The sequence below is a fragment of the Centropristis striata genome, chromosome 12, assembly GCF_030273125.1.
Source record: "Centropristis striata isolate RG_2023a ecotype Rhode Island chromosome 12, C.striata_1.0, whole genome shotgun sequence".
NCBI classification, from domain to species: Eukaryota; Metazoa; Chordata; class Actinopteri; order Perciformes; family Serranidae; genus Centropristis; species Centropristis striata.
Genome location: NC_081528.1, coordinates 4,147,032 through 4,172,263, shown reverse-complemented (window position 1 = coordinate 4,172,263; position 25,232 = coordinate 4,147,032). Strand labels below are relative to the sequence as shown.

General features: G+C 38.5%; 1 protein-coding gene across 1 annotated transcript; it reads left to right on the top strand.

The window, feature by feature from the left end:
• The first annotated feature begins 5 nt into the window (after window positions 1–5).
• Window positions 6–23,620, top strand: rell2 (RELT like 2). The gene is made up of 7 exons (XM_059346951.1): window positions 6–367; window positions 15,122–15,189; window positions 16,339–16,548; window positions 17,885–17,947; window positions 18,991–19,054; window positions 20,824–21,000; window positions 21,093–23,620. Exons 3-7 carry the CDS (start codon window positions 16,353–16,355, stop codon window positions 22,930–22,932), a joined length of 2,340 nt encoding a protein of 779 aa, XP_059202934.1. The 5' UTR covers window positions 6–367; window positions 15,122–15,189; window positions 16,339–16,352; the 3' UTR covers window positions 22,933–23,620.
• The last annotated feature ends 1,612 nt before the right edge of the window (window positions 23,621–25,232 follow it).

Genomic DNA, 25,232 nt, shown 5'->3' with positions numbered 1-25,232 from the left:
CCATCATTTACTTTATTAATTAATTTGTAATAACAGTTTGTGCTGGGTGTAGGCTTGATGGGTGGAGGGTGACTCCTATAAATAAAACAGACAGGCAAAGCATTTTTCCGTCCATGTGAAGCTGCCTGCGTGGAGCTCAGCTGACTCTGGATAAATAAAGGTTAAAGTCAGATCTGCAGCAGGAGAGTAGCCTATGGAGCAGACAGACGGATTCCTCCCAGCTTCCTGTCATTCTGCCCTCAGACAGCCGCATCCTCCTCCTGCTGCTCCGAGCAGAGGACACGGAGCAGGCTGCAGCCATGGGACAGCTCCATCTACCCACCGGGAGCACCGGGGAGCACCGGGCGGTGTCCCTGCCTGACTGAAGGTGAGTAACCTGCTATATGTCTCTGGGTTGTGGCGTCTAGGGGGACCAGGAGTCTGAATATAGCCTCCGGGCTCATAAGTAGGCTATTTAACCTTCAGGATTCTGGTAAGGTGTCGGTGCGCGCTCAGTGTTGGATCCTCAGGGTGCGCCTATAATAATAATAATAATAATAATAAGACGGTGTGGTTTGACTGGGTGGGGAGGATGATGCAGTGAATCAGCGTTACTGTAGGTGATGGGAGCCTATACTATACACCGTACGTCGTCCCGTATCCTGCATGAAAAATGAGCCGCCAAACTCCATTGAAAAAACACGCACTTTAGTGTTTTCTGGCTTATCAGGACGATACCGTAAATAATAAAATAAAACCAACAATATATCAGGGTTGAATGGAGGTGGCTTGTGGATTCGGCTTTATTTGAGAAACCAATATTTGCATACTAATGTGAATATCCTAAACTTTAGAAATGTTTCGCATGTGATCCTTATAAGTCTTCCACTTCCAGTAGAACACACTGCGGTGCTTTGCCGCTTACAAACATCGTGCTGCCGTGCAAAATGTAATGTAAATTATATGAATAATAAATGGTGATTAGTGGAGTATGTGTGAGCCGAATTGAAGTGCAGAACCACATTGTAGTATATTTAATTCCAATGTTTAATATTGTTGAGATTTAAAAATGCATTGCTGTGGAAGAGGATTTACTTACAAACGATAGTTTCTGGGAAAATACATCGTCCAAAAAAATGTGTTATTGTGACAGACCTACAATCGGGCAACTGAGTTTTGGATATTGTAGTATTTGAAGGTTGGCGAAGGTGAGGCCGTAGAGAAGATACCGTAAATGATAAAATAAAACCAACTGTATATCCGGGTTGAATGGAGGTGGCTTGTGAATTCGGCTTTATTTGAGAAACCAATATTTGCATACTAATGTGAATATCCTAAACTTTAGAAATGTTTCGCATGTGATCCTTATAAGTCTTCCAGTAGAAGCTTTGCCGCTTCAAACAGCGTGCTGCCGTGCAAAATGTAATGTAAATTATATTAATAAATGGTGATTAGTGGAGTATGTGTGAGCCGAATTGAAGTGCAGAACCACAATGTAGTATAAAAGTACTCAAATGCTTTTTTAAAGACTTTGGTTGCTGCCGACAGGTGAAACCGCGGAAAATAGACACATTTTCAAATGAGGTCTGGTGAAAGTGATTGGCCGGAGCTGGAATGGGAGGTTCGATGACCTTATGCTCAACTATAGGCTAAATAAAGACTATCAAGTTCTGAGTGGACAGGCTGATGCTGTGGGGCGTATCCTAAAAGTGTAGACGCTGCAGTGGGCCCATTAGTGACCTTTGGCTAAGGTTGTGGACTCTCACTGGGAGTTTTTCTTTTCGGTGATCAGAACATTTGGACAGTCGACTGCTCTGGAATGTAGATGAGTCGAGGCAAAAACAGCAAAGTTCCCAGCCTTCCCACGGGACGTTTGTCAAATATTTATCAGATGGCACTCATGTTACCGCTGATGTGGTTCACCCTGCACAGCACCAGTCACGCACAGAAGTTTTGGTCAGTATATAAAGATATACTATGTAGGGTTTACCTAAAACAAAACAAAATGTATAGATCAAAACTAACTCCTCTCGATCATCTTGAACCACTAGAAGTGTGTTGTGATGTGTGTATCTGCAGAGACCTTAAATGCTTGTTCCAAAACTGGAGTGAATCTGGGGTTAACTGGGGTTAAACGTAGCGCTGGGACGAGGCGCTACGTTTAAATGTTGTGTTTACAAACAGTAAAGGACAATTCCTGCACAGTGTGCCTTTAATGTTCATAAAAGTGACGTTTTACATAGAAACTTTCCACAAAAACCATCCCATCCAATAATAAAGTAACAAAACAACCACATATATAAAACATGAACACATGGCCTACTTTAGATAGATAGAATATATGGTGTGTGTATATATATATATATATATATACATGTATACACAGACACAGACACACATATGTATTTTTATCTATCTATCTATCTATCTATCTATCTATCTATCTATCTATCTATCTATCTATATATATATATATATATATAAATACATATATATGTATGATATAGAAGTCACTCTCTATATTATTGCAAGCCGTTCAGGAAATTATTATATATATGGATAGAAACCCTGAGAATATATATATATATATATATTCTCAAGTTTTCTATCCATATATATAAAAATCTTCCTATATATATATATATTCTCAGGTTTTCTATCCATATATATAAAAATCTTCCTATATATATATATTCTCAGGTTTTCTATCCATATATATATTAATTTTCCTGAACGGCTTGCCATATATATATATATATATATATTCTTATATATAAAGAAGAAAAAGAAGAAAAGAACAAGGCCTGCATACACTATAGACATTTTCTTTTAACTGGAACCTCATTTATGTTACACAATTATTGCTTAGAGCTATATGAGATGCTGTCTTGCTGAGGTTTGGAGTTAAGTGTTGTTGCATGTCTGATTTCTCTCCATCATAATGGATCTAGAAGACACTTTGAATGGGGTTGAGAGTCTTCTTGAGACTTCGAGCCTCACAAGCAGAGCTGGATTGTGCAAGTACTTTTATTTGACCAGTAAACAAAACTGTCTGTTTGACTTTAATAAAAATAAAAATAAATCTGATTTATATAGTGCTTATAGGTACTCAGAGTCACTTTACACAAGACATGAAACAATTAGTCAGGGAAGGAGCTGAAGGATGGGTGTGATGTTTTCTCTGGGTGAGCAATCACTATATTATACAATAATAGTTTTTTTCTGGACTGAATATATTGTCGTTTACATGCGTGACTTTTTGTGCTTTTTTTGTGTTGTGTTTAAAGTAAAGCTGCAAATGTTTGACAGGCATTAATTGCATAAAAAAAACAAAACAACAACCCTATATTTCCCAAGCAGCCATTCCAGCTGTTTATATATTATTTCAATAATAAAATAATATAATACATAATGTTTATCTCAGTGCAGTTTTTTGTCAACAGAGCCTCAAGTCGGATTTGAAGCCCAATTTTCGTGACTCGAATCAGACTCACACTTTGATGACTCAGACAATGCATATAAAGAAATGGTGGAACAACCACATTATAAAGGTTGACTTTGGTCTTTTCAGTTTGTGTGGATTTTGGAAGAACTGGTTGAAAATGGTGCCTTCATGTTTTATTTCTGTATCAGCTTTCAAGGTGCCACGGTGGCTAATTTAACACTCGGGACTCGGGACTCGGACTCAAACTCAGGTATTAATGACTCAACTCGGACTCGAATCAGGCTCTTCTTTGGTGACTTAAGACTGACTCGAACTCGAGAAATGGTGACTAGACTATAGTCCTGTCATGATAATTAATATATCGACTTATCGTTCGATATATATAAATGGACTTTTTTATGTTGTGTTTAAAGTAACGCTGCAAATGTTTGACAGGCAGCACGAACTGCCGGAAAAAAACCCCAACTATATTGCCCAAGCAGCCATTCCAGCTGTTTATATGTTATTTTAATAATAAAACAATATAATACTTAATGTTTATCTCAGTGCAGTTTTTCGTTTACAGAGCCTGAGAGTCTATTTTATTTGTTTTGGTTGTAGTTTATTTATTTGTTTTATTTATCTAGGATATTTTAAGATTTCTTTTCGACATTTCAATTCCAGAGTTTAATATTCTCGAGGTTAAAAAATGAATTGTTGTGGAAAAGGATGAACTTATTATGCTCTAACGATACTATCATTTATCAGGATAGTTTCTGGGAAAATATATCGTCCTAAAAAATGTGTGATTGTGACATCCTGCTAGACTACAACACTGGATGGGACATAAATTCATATTTAATCAACTTTTTAGATTTGACATTAACATACATTTGACATTGTCCTCAGAATGCTGTATGTCCCTGTGATGTCAGAGTCCTCTGACGTCCTCCTTCACTATATAAATGCTGTCGTAAAGCAGCACACACACGTCACTGGGAGATGATTCTGTCGAGGTCATGATGATGCTGAGTCATCTCTCTGCTTCTTTCAGCTCTGTGTGTGTGTGTGTGTGTGTGTGTGTGTGTGTGTGTGTGAGACTTCCTCTCAGCCTCACACTGATTCTGTATCTGTCATCTGTTCCTTCACTGGTTATTGATCGGCATCTGTTGTGTTTTATAATATTCATGTGGTCCCATATAAATAAATTAGGGTTTTTTTATTTTTATCTCAGTGCTATTCCCTGTGGGAATGTGGCCTAAGGCATTTACTTTTTACTGTTTAAACTGTGTTTTATAACGCCTTACCAGGATTTTTTTGCTCTAAACCTAGGTCAGTGGTTTTGTTGCCTAAATTCACAGAAAATGCAGCCTTTTTTTTACAACCCTGAACCGTATGTGCATGTATAATGAAGTGTGTGCTATTTTTAGAACGCTCTGCTGTACCGTGAGCCGTGAAAAGATCATATGTGTGGTTATGGGTGGTATTAGGCACGTTTCCATTAGGTACTCTTCCCTCCAGTAAGCCACTATGGGTGTGGCTTGGGAGAGAGGTTCGCCCAAGATCCGCCAAACTTCAGCGGTTAGCGGCTCAGAAAGTACCTGCCTCGGGTCGGTACTTTCGGTGATTTTGCACATGCGTGATTCATTTGCAGACTGGACGCTGAGGGGTTAACATCTCCTGCTCTGACTGCAGCTGGGAGAGACTGCTGCGGGAGGACTGGGCCGCTTGTGAGTGCTTTGGGACGGCACCTTCTGCTCGTTAAGAAGAGAAACGAGTCTCCAAAAGACTCCAATAACACCAGTAAATGCTGCTAGATTTGTTGTGAGTCGCTTTTTTGAAAAAGAGTCACTAGAGGGGTCTGAATAGTCGCTGAATATAAGTTGTCAACACTGCTGCATGCTCACCCCCTTAGCAAATCCAGCAACTTTTTTCTGGTGTTATTGGAGACCTTTGGAGACTCGTTCTTACTCTTCTTAACAAAGAAGAGTAAGAACGAGTCGAAGCGGCACAGTCCTCCTGCAGCAGTCACTCCGGGCTGCAGCCGGAGGGGATGTTAACCCCTTAGGGTCCAGTCTGCAAATTGCTAACAGGCTAACAGTTAGCTCTGTAGCAGTACAGTGTGTATGTGCTAACAGGCTAACAGTTAGCTCTGTAGCAGTACAGTGTGTATGTGCTAACAGTCTAACAGTTAGCTCTGTAGCAGTACAGTGTGTATGTGCTGCTGCTGCAGGAGGTGTTCACTTACTGATCTCTGTTTGTTTACTAAAAACTGTTCCTATTGTTTGTTTAAAAGTGGTGCAATAAAAATACAGATTTTTTCCCTAACAATAATCATGATTAATAATCGTGATTACAATATTGATCAAAATAATAGTGATTATCATTTTGGCCATAATCGTGCAGCCTACTCTCACCTTTAATTCCTTTGATTGGTTGCAGGTTTTATCACAGGCATTTTTGTCTGCACCCTTTTGAGAATGCCCCTTGGAAATCAAAAATAAACTGAAAGGTTCCAGACAAACACACATAAACGAATTATTCTGGCAATGTAAGGTCGTTCATCATAACTACTGTCATTAGATGAATCCCTGTAGGCCTCTTTGTTTCTGTCTCTGTGTGGTTATTTGTGCATTCGTTCGTACTTCAGAGCTGATTCTCAGTTACTTTGGTGCAGCAACACTGATGTGTTGTGGTCACAGTGGTGTGTTAATGCAGTATTTTATGACAGTTTCTCAGCCAATCATGATCAAGGACCAGAACAATCAGTTTTCTGATTCTTGTCAGTGTGTAACTGCGTTAATATGGAGCTGTGAGTTGTGTCAGAAGTCATCGGAGCACTCAGCAGTAATGTGAGTGAACAGAGCTGAACAGTGACACTGACAGACGACTGCAGCTGGAGACAAGGTGTTAGTGTTGTTCCTCCTGCAAATCAGTACAAATGAGAACAGTGTGTGCTGTGACTCACACACCTGTTGGACGTTTTTCACACTATCACTGTGAGTAATTAGTAAGATATTATTAGCTGGACTTCCTAATAGGATGTGTGTGTTTGTAGAGGTGTGTCCACAGTCCAAAAACATGCAGATTAGATTTAATTGGTGACTCTGAATTGCCCGTAGGAGTGAATGAGAGCTTCAATGGTTGTCTGTGTCTATGTGTCAGCCCTGTGATAGTCTGTCCAGGGTGTAACTCGCCTCTCGCCTAATGTTATATATAATAAGATAAGCGGTTGAGGATAATGGATGGATGGATGATGGACTACTCTGTTGTTAAATGGCATTGCATTTGATGTGCATTATGAGTTGAGTGCAAAGACTGAGACTTGAGAAGTTTATGACTTGAGACTTACAACTGACTTCATAATAAAAGCATTAAAATACCAAAATTACTGGGGATTTTTTATTGTGAGGAGTTTATAGGAAATGTACGGTGACCCTGAGAGCTCATAGTGCTGCAACTTAAGAAAACACATGCAAATACACAAAACACAAGGAAATTGAGAAAACATCTTCATCAATTTGACAACACAAGCGCAGCATTTAGAAAACGAGCTGCAAAGACCACAACACAACAGAAGTGTTTCCAGAGGACACTTAAAAGTGATGCACACGTCTGGACACGCATGTGATATTATCAAGTTATTTCAAGATAACGATCATTTCTCCGTTATAACGATCATAACATGCTAATGTTAGCCAGAGATCGATATCGTGCTAACGTTAGCATCTAGCAAGACCAACTCGGTGCCGTTGAGAGAGACCAAGTAAAATGTGTATCATTAATCTATTTGATTTGTTTAACTGCAATGTGATTGATACGGGCTAGCGGGCTAGCAGGCTAGCGGGCTAACGCTATATACCACGCTGTATACCACACTATAACATTTAAATGTAATTTTCATGAAATAATGTGCTAATTTCACGTTATAATGTTATAACGTGAAATCATCATTAGCTTGAAATAACTTGATAATATCACAAGCGTGTCCAGACGTGTGCATCACTTTTAAGTGTCCTCTGGAAACACTTCTGTTGTGTTGTGGTCTTTGCAGCTCGTTTTCTAAATGCTGCTCTTGTGTTGTCAAATTGATGAAGATGTTTTATCAGTTTGCTTGTGTTTTGTGTATTTGCACGTGATTATCTTAATTTGCAGCGCTGTGAGCTCTCCGGGCCACCGTAGAAATAAGACGTGTTCATCACCTAAAATAGCAGATCTTAGTTTGTGACTCTCATTTACTAAAAAACAGACTGTATAAAATACTAAAAACATGTCTCTAGGCTACTCCTACAGGAAGGAGTGAAAGCAGAGAAACAGCCACAGTGAGATTATTACATGAAGAGCAGGGCGAATAGGACTAATTAGACTATTTCCTGTAAATGAAATGTGTTTATCCACCATTTCACAGCCAGCTAGAGACACACCTTCTAGCAGGGAGCCCTGCTGGAGACCTAGCAGATCCCTGCAAGGCATCCCAGCATGCAGCATTACAGAAACACTGCAGATGAGGCCTCCTTCTCTTCTCCTCAGGTTTCTCTGACACACTTTCTTTCTCTCTCTCTGTTCTGTTGTTGTTCTGTTGTCTGTTCTACGACTACAATGCTCCAGTTGTTGGTGAGCAGGTCGGGTCAGGTGTGACTCGTTGATTAACACGTACTTTTGCAGGTCATGCTGGGCGGATTTCCTCTCGTAACGGGTCTGGTGGGCGCAGGTGTGAAATAATCCTGACTCAGGCCCCGTTCACACGAGGACGCTCGCGGGTGAAAACGACAAAATATTTTATGGGAAGTGCCTTTCGTTTAGACGGTGACGGCGTTTTGGGGGCTTAAAGACGCAAAAATCTGAAACCACCCTCCAAAGTGGAAAAGTTAAATCCGCTCCTCCGTAACGCCTCCGTCGTCTACACTGACAAGACACAAAACTCTGATCTGATCTGCTCACGTCACGTATGTGTTTACGTCACATACATGCTCCAGGACAGGAAATAAAGAAACGTGGGATTATTTCCATGCGTCGGACCTTCAAGCTGCTCTGGCAGCTCTAATAAACTTACAGGAGTCTTTCCACCAAATGTACAGGATATGTACAGATAGTATTAGTGAACAGAGAAGGATCTGGAATTACCTCTATCACATTCTGGATGCAGCAATTGGTCGGAGGCGAGCCAGACGGCTGTGAACGAGACCTGGGAGATCTAGTGATGGTGGAGAACTTTGTGGAAGGAGTAGCTGATGAAAATGTGTGCCGTGAAAACTTCTGCATGCCCAAAGATGCTCTTATGGCTTTAAGTGATGCCGCCTGGCTGCATACAATCCAATTCACACACTTTTGCGTCACCGTATGCAGCAGATTTCCTCCCGAAAATGCTCGTCTAAACGAGGAATAAAAAGTGAAGACGCGACGCCACTTTTGCGTCTTCTGTTCAGACCGTCCTCGTGTGAACGGGGCCTCACACTAAGGGTTGCAAAACTTTCCATGGGAATAAACAGGAATTTATGGGAACTATCGTGAATAAACAGGATGTAAAGCAGGGGTCTCAATCTCAAATTACCTGGGGGCCGCTGGAGGCAGTATCAAAATGACCAAAAAAAGACACAAAATGACCAAAAAAAGACAAAATCAAAAAGTAGGCTGTATGTATGTAAACAGGAGACATATGGCGACCCATAGAGTCCATTTTCTTTCATATACACTCTCAGAAAATAGAGAATTGTACCTTTAAGGGTACAATGGCTTGTCACTGGGGCAGTACCCTCAGAAGGTACTTTTTTGTACCTTTTAAAAAGGGTACAAAATGAGCCTTTAGAGGGTACAGTATTGTACCAGTATTTAATTTTATATATTTTTGTGTATCTACATTATACAAAAGACAAATACATTTTCACTTTATCAGAATGTTTTTTTTAAATTTTCACATTTCATTTTCATTTAACTAAACAATGTAAAATTGTTTAAAGTTAAAAAGTATAACTAACCTACTGCTGAAGAAAGACTAAATAATTATTTAAACAATAATTAATATTTAGGCTACTGTCATTTGTTTGACACAGATTGTCTATTGTACCCCAGCATGTAAAAGGAAGGGTACATATTTGTACCTTTTACCACTTGGGTACCCATATTTACCTTTTTGGCCCTCAAAAAGGTACATATAGGTACCTTAAGGTCCAATAATTGGCCCTAGGGGGTAGGGGTGGGCGATATGGCCCTAAAAGAATATCACGATATTTCAGGCTATTTTTGCGATAACGATATACTTGATGATATTAGGAAGTACTTAAAAAGATATAGAAAATATGATTTTTTTTAAAGTCAGTATAAATAAATACAAATCTAACATGTAGTGTGAAGTGCAAATCTCAGCAGTTGCCAAATACAAAAAAAGTACTCTTGACTCTCGAGTATGAGCAAATAATAAAAATAACCATTTAGGGGTTTCGGTGGCATATTTTAATGACATTTTGTAAAGGAGAATAAAGGTTCTCGTATGTTTTATTTAAGGCATCTTATTTTGACAGTCTTCTTGTAAATTATGTGGTGGATTCTCTTAACACACTGTGCTTTTATTTTGAAAGCTGCATGTGTTTAGCGAGAGGGAGTAAGTAGCTTTTTGTGATGAAAACAACTTTAACCACTACATCAAGAAGTAGGAACGTTGCCAATATCATGATATGCTTTTTTTTTAACCATAAAAAAAGATATACCGATATTATCGCGAACGATACGATATGGCACACCCCTACTAGGGGGTACATTAGTGTAGATTGTACCTCGTGGGACAAAAAAGGACTCGTATTGTACCCCTTTTTCTGAGAGTGTACCTTGAGGTCAGAGGTCAGAGGGCTGCCTTGAAAATCGGCATAAACTTGCAAAAACAGCGGCATGTTATTTCACTCCCTTCCCAACATGATATCATGACATGGCTGGTGTGTTACTCTCTTCAAGAAAGCAGGATGGATGGATGCATAATGAATGACTTACTGAATAACATAAGGATCACATGTCATGACAGCAGGCCGAGGCCTCGATACAGGAAGCTCGTATGAGTAAAGAGACAGTGACGATGTGTTCGAGGTTCAAATAATAGAGTGAAGAGAAGGTGAAGGTTTCTGTCACATGGTTAGATAAGAAGAGCTGTAGATTGTAGAAAACTTGTTGTGAGTTGAGTAGTTTTTCCACTACTAATTCAATGTCAAACTATCATCCATTTATAGTGTCCATGGTGGGATAATAGGCTTTTATCACTGTTGTTATTTATCATTACACATTTCCAAGGAAATAAGACATTTTTTTTCCATGTAAGAAAGAAACCAAAAAAAACTAGTCAGGGATAAATTATATAAACAAACAACAGATTATTCTTCCTGTCACTCCCTGAGGGATTCAGTCTGAAAAACAAACAATAAATCATTTTACACGAGAAGGGAGGCGGGAGATAAAACTGATAACTGAAAACATATTTCACCAGAAATTATTTTTACTTTATTTTCTGTACCAGGACATTGGGGGTAAAAAATAGAGCAAAGCTGCCACAATTAATCACTGCTGCAGCTCCTACAACAAGATTATTAGCAATGATAGCAATAATAACTGAATATGAATAAATACAGTGATGGAAACAATTATTAGACCATTATTTTCTTCAGTTTCTTGTTCATTTTAATACCTTTTACAACTAAAGGTACATTTGTTTGGACAAATACAATGATAACAACAAAAATAGCTAAAAAGAGTTTAATTTAAGAGGTTATATCTAGAATAATGGTCATTTTCACATTTATTTTTGTCATTTTGTGTCTTTTTACCTTCATTTTTGACCATTTTTTGTCTTTTTTGGTCATTTTCACATTTATTTTTGGTCATTTTGTGTGGTTTTTTTTTGTCATTTTGTGTCTTCTTGGTCATTTTTACATCTACAGTGATGGGAACATTCTTGATAATAACCAAAACCATTATCAAGAAAATGATCAGCTCTTAAATTAAACTTAAGCTTGAGCTATTTTTGTTGTTCTCATTATATTTTTGTATCAGGCATTAAAATGAACAAGAAATGAGAGAAAACAAGGGTAGTCTAATAATTTTTTCCATGACTGTAAATATATCGGCAAGTGGCAATACACACACACACACACACACACACACACACACACACACACACACGTTATGAAGCAGATTATTGTGTTTAGAGAATAAATCGATCTACTGTTACCAGTTTAAAGCTGCATTAATTCTATTTGTACCATTGGGGGCAGCATAAAAGCTTTCGACTGTTAGAGTGAGACCTGGGATCATTTTCTCATAGGCTTCTATACAATCAGACTTCTTTTTGCAGCCAGTGGAGTCACCCCCCATCATAAAAGAAAAAAAGCTTTCCATGGGACTGTTGCATCAGTGTATCAGTTAAAGTTGCAGCTGCAGACATGCTGCACTGTGTTTGAATGGAGCTGATTAATTTATGTCCTTCATACATCATCATTTATTGGAACTCATAAAGCTGGTGAAGTAAAAAGGCTGTGTTGAAGATGTTTATTTTCATTTATTTATTTATTTGCACAGTTATAATTACATAAAATGACAAAGACAACATGTAGCGTAAAGTGCAGGGAGAGGCAGAAAATCCAGATGGGCTTATTTATTTAAAGCCTCCACCTAAAATGTCATAGTTATTAGAAAGTAATAAACTGATAATAGAAAAAAACATATGTATAACATCAACAAGTTATAATGACAATAACAAAAACAATAAAAAACAAAAATGAACATGCTATAAAAGTGTATTTGTGTGTGGATCAGAATTTTAAAACAGCAGTTAAATGAGCTTTTAAACATCTTTTGAAACATTTTAAAGATGGTGGTGAGTGCTAATGATACATACTATCAATGCTTGACCACCCTGAAACTCTCCATGAAGTGCTGATAAGTGTGTGTGTGTGTGTGTGTGTGTGTGTGTGTGTGTGTGTGTGTGTGTGTGTGTGCGTGTGCGTGTGTGAGGGCGTTAATGGACCCTGATAAGCCGGCGGGAGGCTAACACTGATAAGCTGCTATACGTTAACTCACAGTCAACACAGTGTGTCTGCATGCATATTTACATGCAATACATGTATATATTTGCTGTTTTATATTTGCACATTCACAATTGCATGTTATGTGATGCACAGTATACACCTAATAATACTCTAACTTACAGTATATGATATGTGCAGCAGAGAGTAGAGAACAGAGTGTGATTAGTGCATTAGTCTCATTTTTTTACATGCATGTTTTTTACATTTTGCATGTTTTTTCATTGTTGCTGAGCTCCCCTGTCTTGTGTTGTGGCTCGGGGCTGATAGGCAGAAGGTGGAGCTGAGGGGAACCCTCACTGTGCAGGAGGGGCACACACACACACACTGTCCGCTGCTTTTACCTTCTTATCCAACACACACAGTTTCACATTGTTTATGCACCAAATCTCAACAGCTTTTTCCTGTTATTTTTGATGGCTCCCTGCACCGACTGTGTTCCGACGTGTCCGATGGTAAGCACTATCTACAGTCATAGAAAAAAAATATTATTAAACTTAGTTTTCTTCAATTTCATGTTAATTTTAATGCCTGATAGAACTTAAGGTACATTTGTTTGGACAAATATAAGGATTTGGGTAATTTGGTGTCTTTTTTTGGGTTATTTTGTGTCTTTTTTTAAAGTAATTTAGATTTTTTTTTCTGTTATTTTGTGTCCTTTTTTTGTAATTTTGTGTTTTTTAAAAATAATTTTGTCTTTTTTTGTCATTTTGTGTCTTTTAAGTAATTTAGGTTTTTCTTCTGTCATTTTGTATTTGTTTTTTTTTTTGTAATTTTGTGTTTTTTGGTCATTTTCTGTCTTTTTTTTTTTGTAATTTTCTGTCTTTTTTTTTTAGTAATTTTCTGTCTTTTTTGTGTCTTTTTTTGGTCATTTTGTATCTTTTTAAAATAATTTTGTGTCTTTTTTGGTAATTCTGTCTTTTTTTGGTCCTTTTGTGTCTTTTTTTTAAAGTAATTTTTTTTTTTTGTCATTTTGTGTCTTTTTTTTGTTATTTTGTGTCTTTTTTTGGTCATTTTAATACTGCCTCCAGCGGCCCCCTGGTAATTTGAGTTTGAGACCCCTGTTTTACATGCTTATCCATGTTAAACAAGGTCGGTCTTATAATTTTTTCCATGACTGTATTTGTTGGCATAATGAAAGATACTACAGGCTCGGCTGTGTTGTGCATTTTTATTATAGCTGGGGCACAATTACATGAATTGCATATTTAAAATAGTATTTAAACTGATTAGAGTTGAAGGTAAAATCTTGCATGAAGATTTTTTTAAAGGCTGAACAACGAAAAAGTGGAAGAAAGTTTAGCTGAAATGTGTCTGTTAATATCTTAGTGTGGTTTTGCAGTTTTTTTATTTTCTCTGTTTTCTTCTCTCATATCAAGCACACTAAGTACTTTAATTTGTAATGTAAAAAAACTTCTTGCAGTTTGGCCTATTAAGTAAACAGAGTTATACAGTATTTTGCACAATAGTCAGTACTCCAGAATGTGGCTCTGCTGTGTCTCCAATTAGTTATTAGCACAACACATTTATTCAGGAATATGCACCATTTAATAAAGATCTTAAAAGTACATTTATGATGTAATAACTACGTCAGAAGCCGTGAGACACACGGAGAACCTGAGGGGTTTCCGGGTTCCTGTTGGCTCGGGGCCCAGCAGCTTTTAATCTCGCCTCCACCACGCCGTGTCTCTGATACTGCGGTGAGATTGGCTTCGACGTCACTCAGATATAAAAATAAAACTGATGACGCTGTAGGACGAACCATGAAGTACAGCAAGTACACCGGAGAATCACAGAGAGTCTGTTAGCAGAGCTTTGGGATGTTTATGCTTTATGCATTTAAAGCAGCCATATATTATTCACACACACACACACACTAAAAAATGCCCCGTTGTTTTTACAGAAAAAAACTGGCAGCTGTGGTTACCAGAATATTTCTGTAAAAAATACAAAATATATCAACATCTTTACAGAACAACTTGGATGCTTGTTTTTGCTGTGACATCATGAGCAATATATATATATATATGTATGTATATATATTGCCAGTATATTTTACAGTAGTGTATATATATATATATATATATATATATATATATATATATATATGCCATCATTTTCGCATTTATTTTTTGTAAAAATACTTTTTCTCAGTGTTAAATGTACTAAACATCATATCTCGAACAAAAATATACTGTAGTATGTTATGGTAAAATCTTTAATTTATGCAGCATTTATAAAGTATTTTTTCTGGTCAATTATATGGCAGAACAGTGTTTCTTTTGAAGGAAAAACTTTTTTTTTTTACAGTAAAATATGAAATAAAATGACAATCTTAAACATAAAATGAACAATGCTAACATCATTTTACCATAATATTAGAAAAAGTTGCACCATATTTATTACGGTAAAGTTCTGGCGACCACAGCTGATGTTTTTTTTACCGTTTTTTTTTTACATTGTGGTATAATTTGGTGGCCTCTGATTGGTGTTTGGGAAGCAGAGTTTTCTGAGGCTTGTCTGACTGCAGCATCTCTCTCTTTCTCTTTTTCTCCGTTTTTTCTCTATTTCTCTTCTCAGTGTCTTTGAATTGTCTGAACAGAAGTGACAGCTTAGTTTTTCCATATTTATCCTCGTCCCTCTCTGTTTTTTTCAGGCCGACTCTTGATGCTGATCGCTCCACAGCAGAAGGCTTGAAGATGATTTAAACCAACCACAAAGCTTGTACGTTATTATTTTTATTGTTTTATACTCACACTGTGTTTCTGTCTTATTGAGGGTAGTTTTGGGAGGTGAAGTGATTCTTCCATCACACTGACTAAAACCCTCACAGCCCACAAAGACAACTGCGACATTATTTATCACTCTGTCACTGTGGCTTTTATCTGGGAATTAGAAACATTGCAAAACATTTCCTATTTTCCATATCTCAATAATTATAATGTGTTTGTGATATGTGGGAGGCAATATCTGCTGTATAATGTGAGTGGCTGTTGTTATCATCTTTTTAGTTTTTAATTGAAGCAAAGCACCATAGCATTGTGGGTAATTAAACAGAAAAAGAAAGAAAAAGATACACACGACATCACTGTAATGTCCCTGTTTACATTTTTCTTAAAACAATCTCACTTAAACGAAATTATAAGGGCCAATAAGGGCCAGATAGCAATAATAATTGGAGTGAACTGACTCCACTTTGAACATCCTGAGTTCTTCCTGAATGTCTACATATGTGTTTTGTGAAGAAAAATGAAGAAATCGTTTTTTTAGAGCGATTAGGAGAAACTGGTACCTCTGCATTCCTCACAAATGTTTCTCTCCCGATCCACTCTAACCTCTCCATAGGGTAACATTGGGGGGAATTTTTGCAGTTTTTTTGCCGAATATATTTAAAAAACGTTTGCCGAAACTGATTTGATACCTTTTTAGTGTACAGTAGTGTTCAATATAGTAGCAGTCCAATGTGACTAACCAGATTAATCCAGGTTTTGAGTTTGTAAAGTCAGTGGCAGACACTGCTTTTTTTTTTTTAACACACCCCTTTCAACTAATTGCCCAACTGCACAGCCTTAAGAGCTGCATATCACAATGCTGGGTCTTGTTGGTTTTCTGAGAATCTACTGCACCTACTGGTACCTTGTTTACCATGTAGTAATAAAAAATATACTAAAAACCTGGATTAATCTGGTTAGTCACATTGGACTGCTATTATTTTGAACACTACTGTATGTGCGACTAAAACTCTGGGAGAGTAGTCAACCGGAAAAAAACACGGAAGAAACAGAAGAAGAATAAACCCGTTGAATAACATATAGTGATTTTTAAAGCAGTAAAAGTACCTGTAAGTGATGAACTGTAATGTCTCTCTCTCAGACTGAACCTGCGTTATGAGTGAACTGGAGGCCTCGGGGAGGCCGGAGCAGACCCCGCCCTACATGATCTTCGTGGTGGTCTTCCTCTTCTTCCTCACCGGACTGTTCGGCTTCCTCATCTGCCACCTGCTGAAGAAGAAAGGCTACCGCTGCCGCACGGCAGACATGGACGACGAAGAGGAGGAGGAGAAGCTGGGAGGGAACGCAGACGGTGAGTTAGAGCACATGATTACAATAGTTTTACATTAGTTCATTAGTTTTAGTTAAAATTTTGTTGTAAATTTTTGTTTGCAAAACTCTCGTTTTTATTTTTATTTTATTTACATTTGGAAATGTTTTTTCAATTCTACTTTTCGTTAGTTCGTTAGTTTTCATTAACTATAATAACCTTGGTAGAGAATAGACTAGGAGGAACCTGAAGAGGCACTTGACACAGTTTACACACAAAGATCAGTTTACTCTCCTCAGGGAGGTTTATTCAACATGCCAAAACAATGTATAATGTTTTTCCGGGCTGAGGAGGAGCTTTGTAATGTCAAAAATAACCCCAAAAAGAATCTGCACTAAAATGCAGGTTCAGGATTTATATCATTGTCAAATAATATACAGCAGGGGTCTCAAAGTCAAATTACCTGGGGGCCGCTGGAGGCAGTATCAAAATGACCAAAAAAGACACAAAATTACTAAAAAATGACACAAAATGACCAAAAAAGACACAAAATGACCAAAAAATGACACAAAATGAACAAAAAAAGACAAAAACATGCCAAAAATTCCCCCCAGTGTTACCCTATGGAGAGGCTAGAGTGATGACAATATCAAATGCACAAAAAAAAATATTTTTTATTTGCTTCAAACCTTTTGTATTCCTATTTATACTGTTAAACGTGCATTTGAGCATGAAATATGTTAAGTTACTGCACTGGAAACATATTTAAAATTGCAGTTTCATCATATCTGGTTAAGTGTACGCTCCTATATGTGGCCCTGTGGTAGTGAACATGAAAAACTGTGGCCCCCTGCAGCATTTAAGTTGCCCATCCCTGCAGTAGAGGAAAACAACATTTAGAAATGCATCTGATGCCACAAGTGAGTCAAGTAGATTCATATCGAGTCCTAACATGCTGTGGAAATGAAGCTCCACTCAACAACCTCCATTCTAAAATTGTTCAGCACATGCAAGAGATGAGTGCTTATTCCTGCAGTGCTGTTTTACAGATATAACATCAAAAAGAGAAAGAGACAAACATTCTACATTTCCATTTTTTTTTTTTTAGCATTTCCAGTCCTCTTCCTTCTCCCTCCCTGCTGCTCCTTTGACACAAATACTCAAACACTCACAAACCAAATGTGTTTTTCTTTGAAGTCTCCATCACCAGTACACTCACATACACAGAGTTATTCAAACATACACTCACTGTGATACATAAACTCTCTATGTATGCACGCGTACGGGCAATCAAACACGTGTAAAACAACAGACACATACACACTGAAGTCAGTTAGAAGCTGTTGTTTCATCTGTTTGTCGTCTTGCTGTGTTCCAGATGATGACGAGGAGAACCAGGACACTGTGGAGCAGATCCTCAAATGCATCATTGAAAATGAAGGTGAGTTAACCCTGTGGAGTCTCCAAAAGCTCCAAATAATCCAGACTTGTTGCCTCCATCAGACTAGAAAACAAAGCAGCGTGGAGCCCTACTGTAAATTTACCTCTAAAGTTCTGGCTGTAAACTCCATGAGGCCAGTTTCAGTTTGATGATGATATACCAAGTAAAACTGGAGACAAGCTCAAATAGATTTAGTATCAAATGATAGAACTGGATGGAACCCTCTTATATGTTAGATTTGACACCTTTGTTCACATTTGCAACATTTAAAATTCTTTATTGAGCATGATAGTGTTTTGAAAGTAAAAAAAAAGATTCAATATCACATTTTATGTTGGACTAAAGGACTAAAAAAGACACAAAAAGACACAAAATGACAAAAAAAGACACAAAATTACCAAAAAAGACACAAAATTACCAAAAAGACACAAAAAGAGAAGAAAGGATGACCAAAATCCCCCACAGAAGACACAAAATGACAAAAAAGACACAAAATAACTAAAAAAATAGACACGAAATGAGAAGAAAGAATGAAAAAAAAAAACCCACACAGGACACAAAATGACAAAAAGACACAAAATGACAAAAAGACAAAAAAAAAGACATAAAATGACCAAAAACAACACAACATGACGAAAAAAGACACAACATGAGAAGAAAGAATGACCAAAAAACCCCACAGAAGACACAAAATGACCAAAAAAAGACACAAAATGACTAAAAAAAAAGACAAAATGACCAAAAAAGATACAAAATGACCAAAAAAGACACAAAATGACTTACAAAGACAAGAAAAGACATGAAAAGGATTCAAAAATGGACAAAATAGCCCAAAACTCCATAGATCCATTAACATGAATCTATTGGTTTCACTTCGTTCTGTTATCCTGTTCTACTCATATGTATCTCTATGTAATGTTTTGGGGGTTGATACATGTAATGGGTTAAAAACAAATTTGCCCTGTAATTTTATTCTTGTCAGATAAAATCAGCATATCATCTAGTGCTCCTCTAAAATGGGTTCTTCCTGTTTTCACCTCCAGCTAACATGGAAGCCTTCAACGAGATGTTTGGGAACCAAAATGTGTGTGTGCGCCACGACCCCAGGTAAGATTATCAACAGAGTCTGTATCACTGTGACACATTCACTGTCCGTTGACTTTCACTCCAAAAAAGGTGTGTCTAAAAACCAGATAAAAACACTAAATCTGAGGGAAATGATCTTGTTGCATGGACAGATAATTTACCTTGACAAGATTTCTTTAATCAAGATTATTAAATCATATTTTGACAGTCTTCTTGTAACTTCTGTGGTGGACTCTAACAAATCCATGTGCTCTTATTTTGAAAGCTACATGTGTTTGGTTTTATTTTGAAGGGAGCAGCTGTGATCACTGCTACAGTTAAAAAAAATAAATCAATCCCCTATTCTGAAGTAGCGGCGGGCATGATATAGCAGCAGCGGGGCACCACTCATAAATGAATACAGCAGAAACCCTGTAGACAACACAATTTAAAATTCATGTAAATCGAATGACAATAACACTTATAAAGCAAGGTTATAATCGTTTTTTCTTTAGTTTTAATTTCGTTGTCAATTTTTGTTTTCAAATTCAGCTAGTTTTAATTTGTTTTTAGAGCGAGTTTGCTAGTTTTAATTTTTAGTTTTAGTTTAGTTTTTATTAGTTTTAGTGTTAGTTTTTTTGTAATGGGGTATTTTTTGGGTGCGAGATTCAAAGAGGTCACAATAAATTTTGCCTTTATTTCCTTTGTCTGATCCATCTCAGCCCCAATAAGTTTATTAAGTCATAAAACCAGATAGATGAAATAGATTTAATATCAACCAAAAAGGTTTACGTATGAAAAAAGTTGACAAAGACGAAAACGAAGGACATTTTCACTATAATTTTAGTTTTAGTTAGTTTTGTAACCACAAAATACAGTTTCAGTTAGTTATCGTTTTTAAAAAAAACTCTTGTTTTTCTTAGTTTTTGTTAACTATAATAACCTTGTTACAAAGGCCTACTTCCTGTTTAAAGTCGGGGGAACATTGAGTCAATATTGGCATGTAGATGTCCTCAACCCTGGACTCTTATCAAGCCTGAGAAATTTAATGCAGTGCAATGTCGAGTTACAACAACTTCCTGTTTAATGGTGAAACACTGAAACCGCACAGTAACGCTGTTCAATGAAAACTCACTATTTTTACAGTAGAGTATCCTGAAGGTCTCGAGACTTTGGTGACCTGATTTGAGCTGGATTTGGTCAACTGGCTAGGAAGAGTCGATCAAAGTATAAAACATGTCATTTCTTGTTGCAAGTAGAAGCACTGTAGCTATGAGTCAATATTGGCTTGTCCTTAGGCCTGAATTCTTATCAATCATAAGAAATGTGATGCAGATTGGACAATGCAAATTTGACAGGAACAGGAACTTCCTGTTTCATGGGGAAACGCTGCTTTCACTGCTACATCACAGCAACATTGTTCCTCATAAACTCAAGATTTTAACAACTTTCAATTGCAAAGTTCTTGAGGTTAAACTCCCCAATTAAATATGAAGTTGATTAGGTTAAATATTTAGGAGGAGTTTGTTGCGAAAACATGCACTAAAATTGAAGAGTGCATTTAAAATGACTGACTTCTTGTTGAATTTAGGATCATTTTTGGCCACAACAGAGCATGAGACCCATAAGATATCAAATAAGTGTGCCAAATTTGGTGAATTATCAAGCACTTTAGCCCCTAAACAATGTGATTCAATTGAGAGAATAATGAACACCGCAGGTTCAAAAGGGTCTTTGATTGGTCGCTGCTCAGCCTCGATAATGTTCACGTAAATACTAACAATACTAATAATGATAATGTTGATCCGCAGGTTGCGTAAGGAGTCCATTGGCGGTGTTCCCCCCCATCACCACACAGTCCACTCAGGCAGCGACCACAACTCCTGCCACCTCTGTGCCAAGGTCCGATCTAAAAAGGGGCGTCGACAAAGCCGGACCCCTCGCTCTAAACAACGACCTGGAGAACAGACTGTCCTCTCTGTTGGCAGGTAACAGATTAAAGCTGACGGTTAAACTACTTGTGCATGTTCGGATACAGTGGCAGAAATATAAAATCCTGAATGTATTATTATCCCTTTAGGTTCCGGGTGACACACACTGATAAGAAGCTCCCTGGAAGTCCGAATCCTATGGTCAGTTCAGACCAGCTGGACCAATCCCAGGACAGCGATGACCGAAAGGACGGCGGGTACAATCTGAGAAGCATGTTCAAAGATGTCCGACAACCTTCAGAGGGATCCAACGGAATTGTTCCGAATGTAGGGAAACGCAGGAAGAGTTTGACCTTTTTTGGGCTGAGGCGGGGCAGCGACCCCGTTGGCATTAGAGGGGGAGAGGGGACATTCAGGGAAACCGGAGGTGTTAGATTTGCTATTCAGCAGCAACCCATAGTGCTGGAGGAACAGTTGCAGACGGAGAACAGTGAAGTCACTCCTGATCGCGGTACTGAACCTGGTGTCAAACCTAAAACCGAGCCTCCAATGAGTCAAACACCTGAACGTAAGGCTAAAACTTTAGCTAATTTTCCCTCTCCCCAAAGTAAGGACCAGGCCCAAGGCTCTAAGTCTGCTCCAGAAGAAGGCTCTAAACTTGAGCCCAGTCCTGAACCCCATAGGAACCATACGATCAAACCTTCAGCTGGGAGTGCAGCAGCTTCTGTCCCCAGCTCTCTTCCCATTCCTTCTCCTGCTTCACCTGGACAGACATTTAAGACAACAGAGAAACTAGTAGATGTTGGGGGTAAGGTGTTAAAAAATGAAGGAGCATTTGATCCTGGGCCTCTACAGACCTCTACACCCATTGCTCCCATGCCTGGATTAATTCCAGGTTTCACTTCTGCCATTCCTGCTGATCAACCTGAACCCAGTTCTAGCACAGGTTTTCCCATTACCCAAACTCCCCCTGACCAAAGCTCCAGCCCGGATCCGGAATCAGGTTTTGGTGCTAGCCTGGCTTTAATAAGCTTAGGTTCATCGCCTCCGTCTTCATGCCCAAACAAGACCCTATCTTCAGCCTCTTCGTTAAAAACTCCTATCTCACCCATGGCAGGCACACCAAGCCCCCAACTTAGCTCAAGAAATACACCATCAGAGGCTGCAGGAACCCTTACTCCAAGCCCCAAACTCCCATCTAGCCAATCCCCTATTCCATCTTCATCCGTTGGAAGAAGTGCTGGTCCATTACAAGCCCAAACTCCTGCACCTTCCCTCACTTCTAGCCCCAAACTTGACACCATGCTTGGTTCACCAAAACCCCCTTCTTCTTCGTCTTCTTCTTCTCCGGCTGACCAGAACCCATCCTTGGGAAGTTCACCTCATCTATTATCTCTAAAGGAACAGGATCTGCAAGGAGCCAGAATCCCAAAGACAGAAGAAAGAACAGAAAAAAAGAGGGTGGGGATTCTCAAAACTGCAAAACTATCACCAGTTGAGGGAGATTCTGGAGGTTCTGCTCTTTACTCTCCCATTGATCAACTTTCTAAAGACAGACTGAGCAGTTTGCATCTGTCCCCAACCAGTCCACTGTCCCCCTCCTCGCCAACAGGGAGCAGAATAAGTAGCGTAGCCATCGTCAAAGTCAGCCCTGGCAGCAAGAGAGAGTTCTCTGTTGTCACTATGGTGGACGAGAACCAATCCTCTACTTCTACAGAAGACCAGAAAGGAGCGACTTCTGAACTCAGGGTTGAACCAGGAAAAGCAGGAACTAATCCAGAGGTCGATCAAGGAGAAGAGGTTTATGTTTCAGGTGTTGAACGACCTGAGCGTCAAAGTAGAGAGACTCCTGACGCAAAGGTTCCGCCAAGACTGGGCCAAGAAAAGGATGATATGATGCAGATGGAAGATATTCGGGACTGCAAAGTGACGCAAGTCGAAGAAGCAGAAAGTGTGAAGGGGGAGTTCGAGAAGACAGTGAACATTTAGTCAAAACAGGACTGATAGTGTCAAGATGGTCGAGAGTTCGGAGAGTTCTGGAGGAATTATAGTAATAATAAATTAATTAGTTATGATCACGCTTTTTATCATGTCACCACAGCAGTGAGACTGGACAGCCTGGTTAACTGACGAGCCGTTTGACTCATGGGAAGCCATCAGATACTCTTCCACTGCTGGATTTATTGGATGATACGATGGATGTTGCATGTTTGAGCCTTTTTTCAGCATAAATCACATATTATTTACATCATTGCTAACCACTTTACAAGCAACGCCTTTGTGTTTAAGATTTGTGACGATTTTGTTTTCCTACTTTTATGGGCATTAGCTTCCATTTGTTTCTGTATATGAGTATAATAAGAGTCTACAGCTGTTGTTAGCGACTCTGAGGGTCAATGTAGCACCACTCACAGCAAGGTGCAAAACTCTGAGCTAAATGCTAATGTCAGTTTGCTACCATGCCAAGATAACGTTCTCAAGTATTAGAAAAGTGGCATTTTCACCAATGTTGGGGATAGATGAAAAGTCACACTCAACGTGACTTTCTTTGTTTTAAATTTCATGGCAGTCTATGCAATAATTGTGTAGATACTGTATTTCCTCAAATAGTAGCCGGGGCTTCTATAAATAAAAAATCAGTTTGGGACCCAGCTAATAATAGGGGCAGGCTATTATTTGAAGGCTTTTATTAAAAAAAGAAAATCAGAGCAGCTCTGACCAGCACTTTTTAGAGTGTTTTACACAGCGCATTGTAGCCAGTTACCTGGATGTCGGCCATATTGGAAGTACTCGGATGTAAACAAACAATGAACAGCACGCTGAATGTTCATTTTAAGCAGGATTTAAAATGTCTAAACTACTAAAAAGCCCAGAAGAACGTGCGTAAACGGCTCAACTTTACAGAGAATGACTAGGACAGCGGGAGAAACAACCATATTTACCTACAGTACTAACTTGTGTGGTGAAACTTAAAAATACAGGTGTTGTGTCGAAATCTGTTACCGTCAATGATGTTTCCTGAATGGTGTTCTCTGTAGCATCACCTCCACGGTTGGAGTTAGGATTTAAGTTTAAGGTTAGGCCTTGTAGAGAGAACTGTTTGGGGTTCAGGTAAACTTGGGCTCATGTTAACAACTTAAAGGAGGACTGGTTGGGGTCAGGGGTCAGGTTGGTGCAGGTTAAGGTAAGGGGGACACATATCGACGGGGGAACAGACTTTGACATAACACCGGTAAGACACCCGGCTTATAAAAGCGGCCGGCTTTAATTTACTAAAAATTGTTTTTACACCTGGTTACTAAATGAGGCCGGTCATTAATAGGGACCCGGCTTTAAATTGAGGAAATACGGTAGTTAACTCAAAATCATCAACCCTATGATGGACGAGGCCACTAGTCTGGCTGTTGTTAATTGCTTAACATCTACCTGTTTAATGAACTTCCTAACAGACTCATTACGTTTGAGCCAGAGCTTGTGTGATTAATGTATTGATTTGGTGACCACCATGGTTATTTATTGATGTATAAAGGTGCTAAGAGCTGGCAACCTCTAATCTCATCTATTGATTCTGCTGATTGAGAAATTAGATTTAACAGCACAAGCACAGGGGAGCAACAGTTCCTCTGTGGGCAGCTTGGCCACTGGAGATATAACCATTTAGTGAATCTGCAACAAGTTCATGTCCCTGTGCTACTGTCGTGGCTTTTGTTTTTACAAATTTCCCCCTTTTGTCTGAAAATTGGACGTAGCCATTGGCTCCAATGGTAGAATACCCTTAATGGATATAGCAGGCGAACACTATGGTAGCGTGACTTCAGTTAAGAAATCACACGGCAGAGCTTCAGGTTTATGTGGCTTTAATTGAAGAAAGTGTGGTTCTGAAACACAATATAACAGTACAATATACATTATTTACCGAATGAGAACATACATGAAGCAAGGGTTGCATGCAAGGCATATAAATGAAAACACACACATTAAACTAATGTGACATGTAGGGCAGTCAACTAAAAAATGCATTCCAATTAAGTAAGTAACTCCTTTACATCATAGCCCAGATTATTAACAAGGAGAAATATAAACCGCACAAACAATGCCAAATATGGAGCACATGTCTAGCCTAGCTAGTACATGCTAGCATACATTGCTAACGTAGCACATTCACTTTAGCTAATTTGCTGTTACTGAAACTCCAGTAGATACAGATAAAAAGTAAACTGTAGCACTCAAATTAAGTAGTTAAACAGAAATATTACAATTACACACATATGTACACAGCTCCACACCTT

What these genes read in the sequence shown, in the direction of transcription:
- rell2 (XM_059346951.1), top strand. Translation starts at nt 16,353, where the DNA reads ATGAGTGAACTGGAGGCCTCGGGGAGGCCGGAGCAGACCCCGCCCTAC. An exon ending in GCTGGGAGGGAACGCAGACG is followed by an intron (nt 16,549 to 17,884) that starts GTGAGTTAGAGC and finishes GCTGTGTTCCAG; the next exon opens with ATGATGACGAGGAGAACCAG. An exon ending in ATGCATCATTGAAAATGAAG is followed by an intron (nt 17,948 to 18,990) that starts GTGAGTTAACCC and finishes TTTCACCTCCAG; the next exon opens with CTAACATGGAAGCCTTCAAC.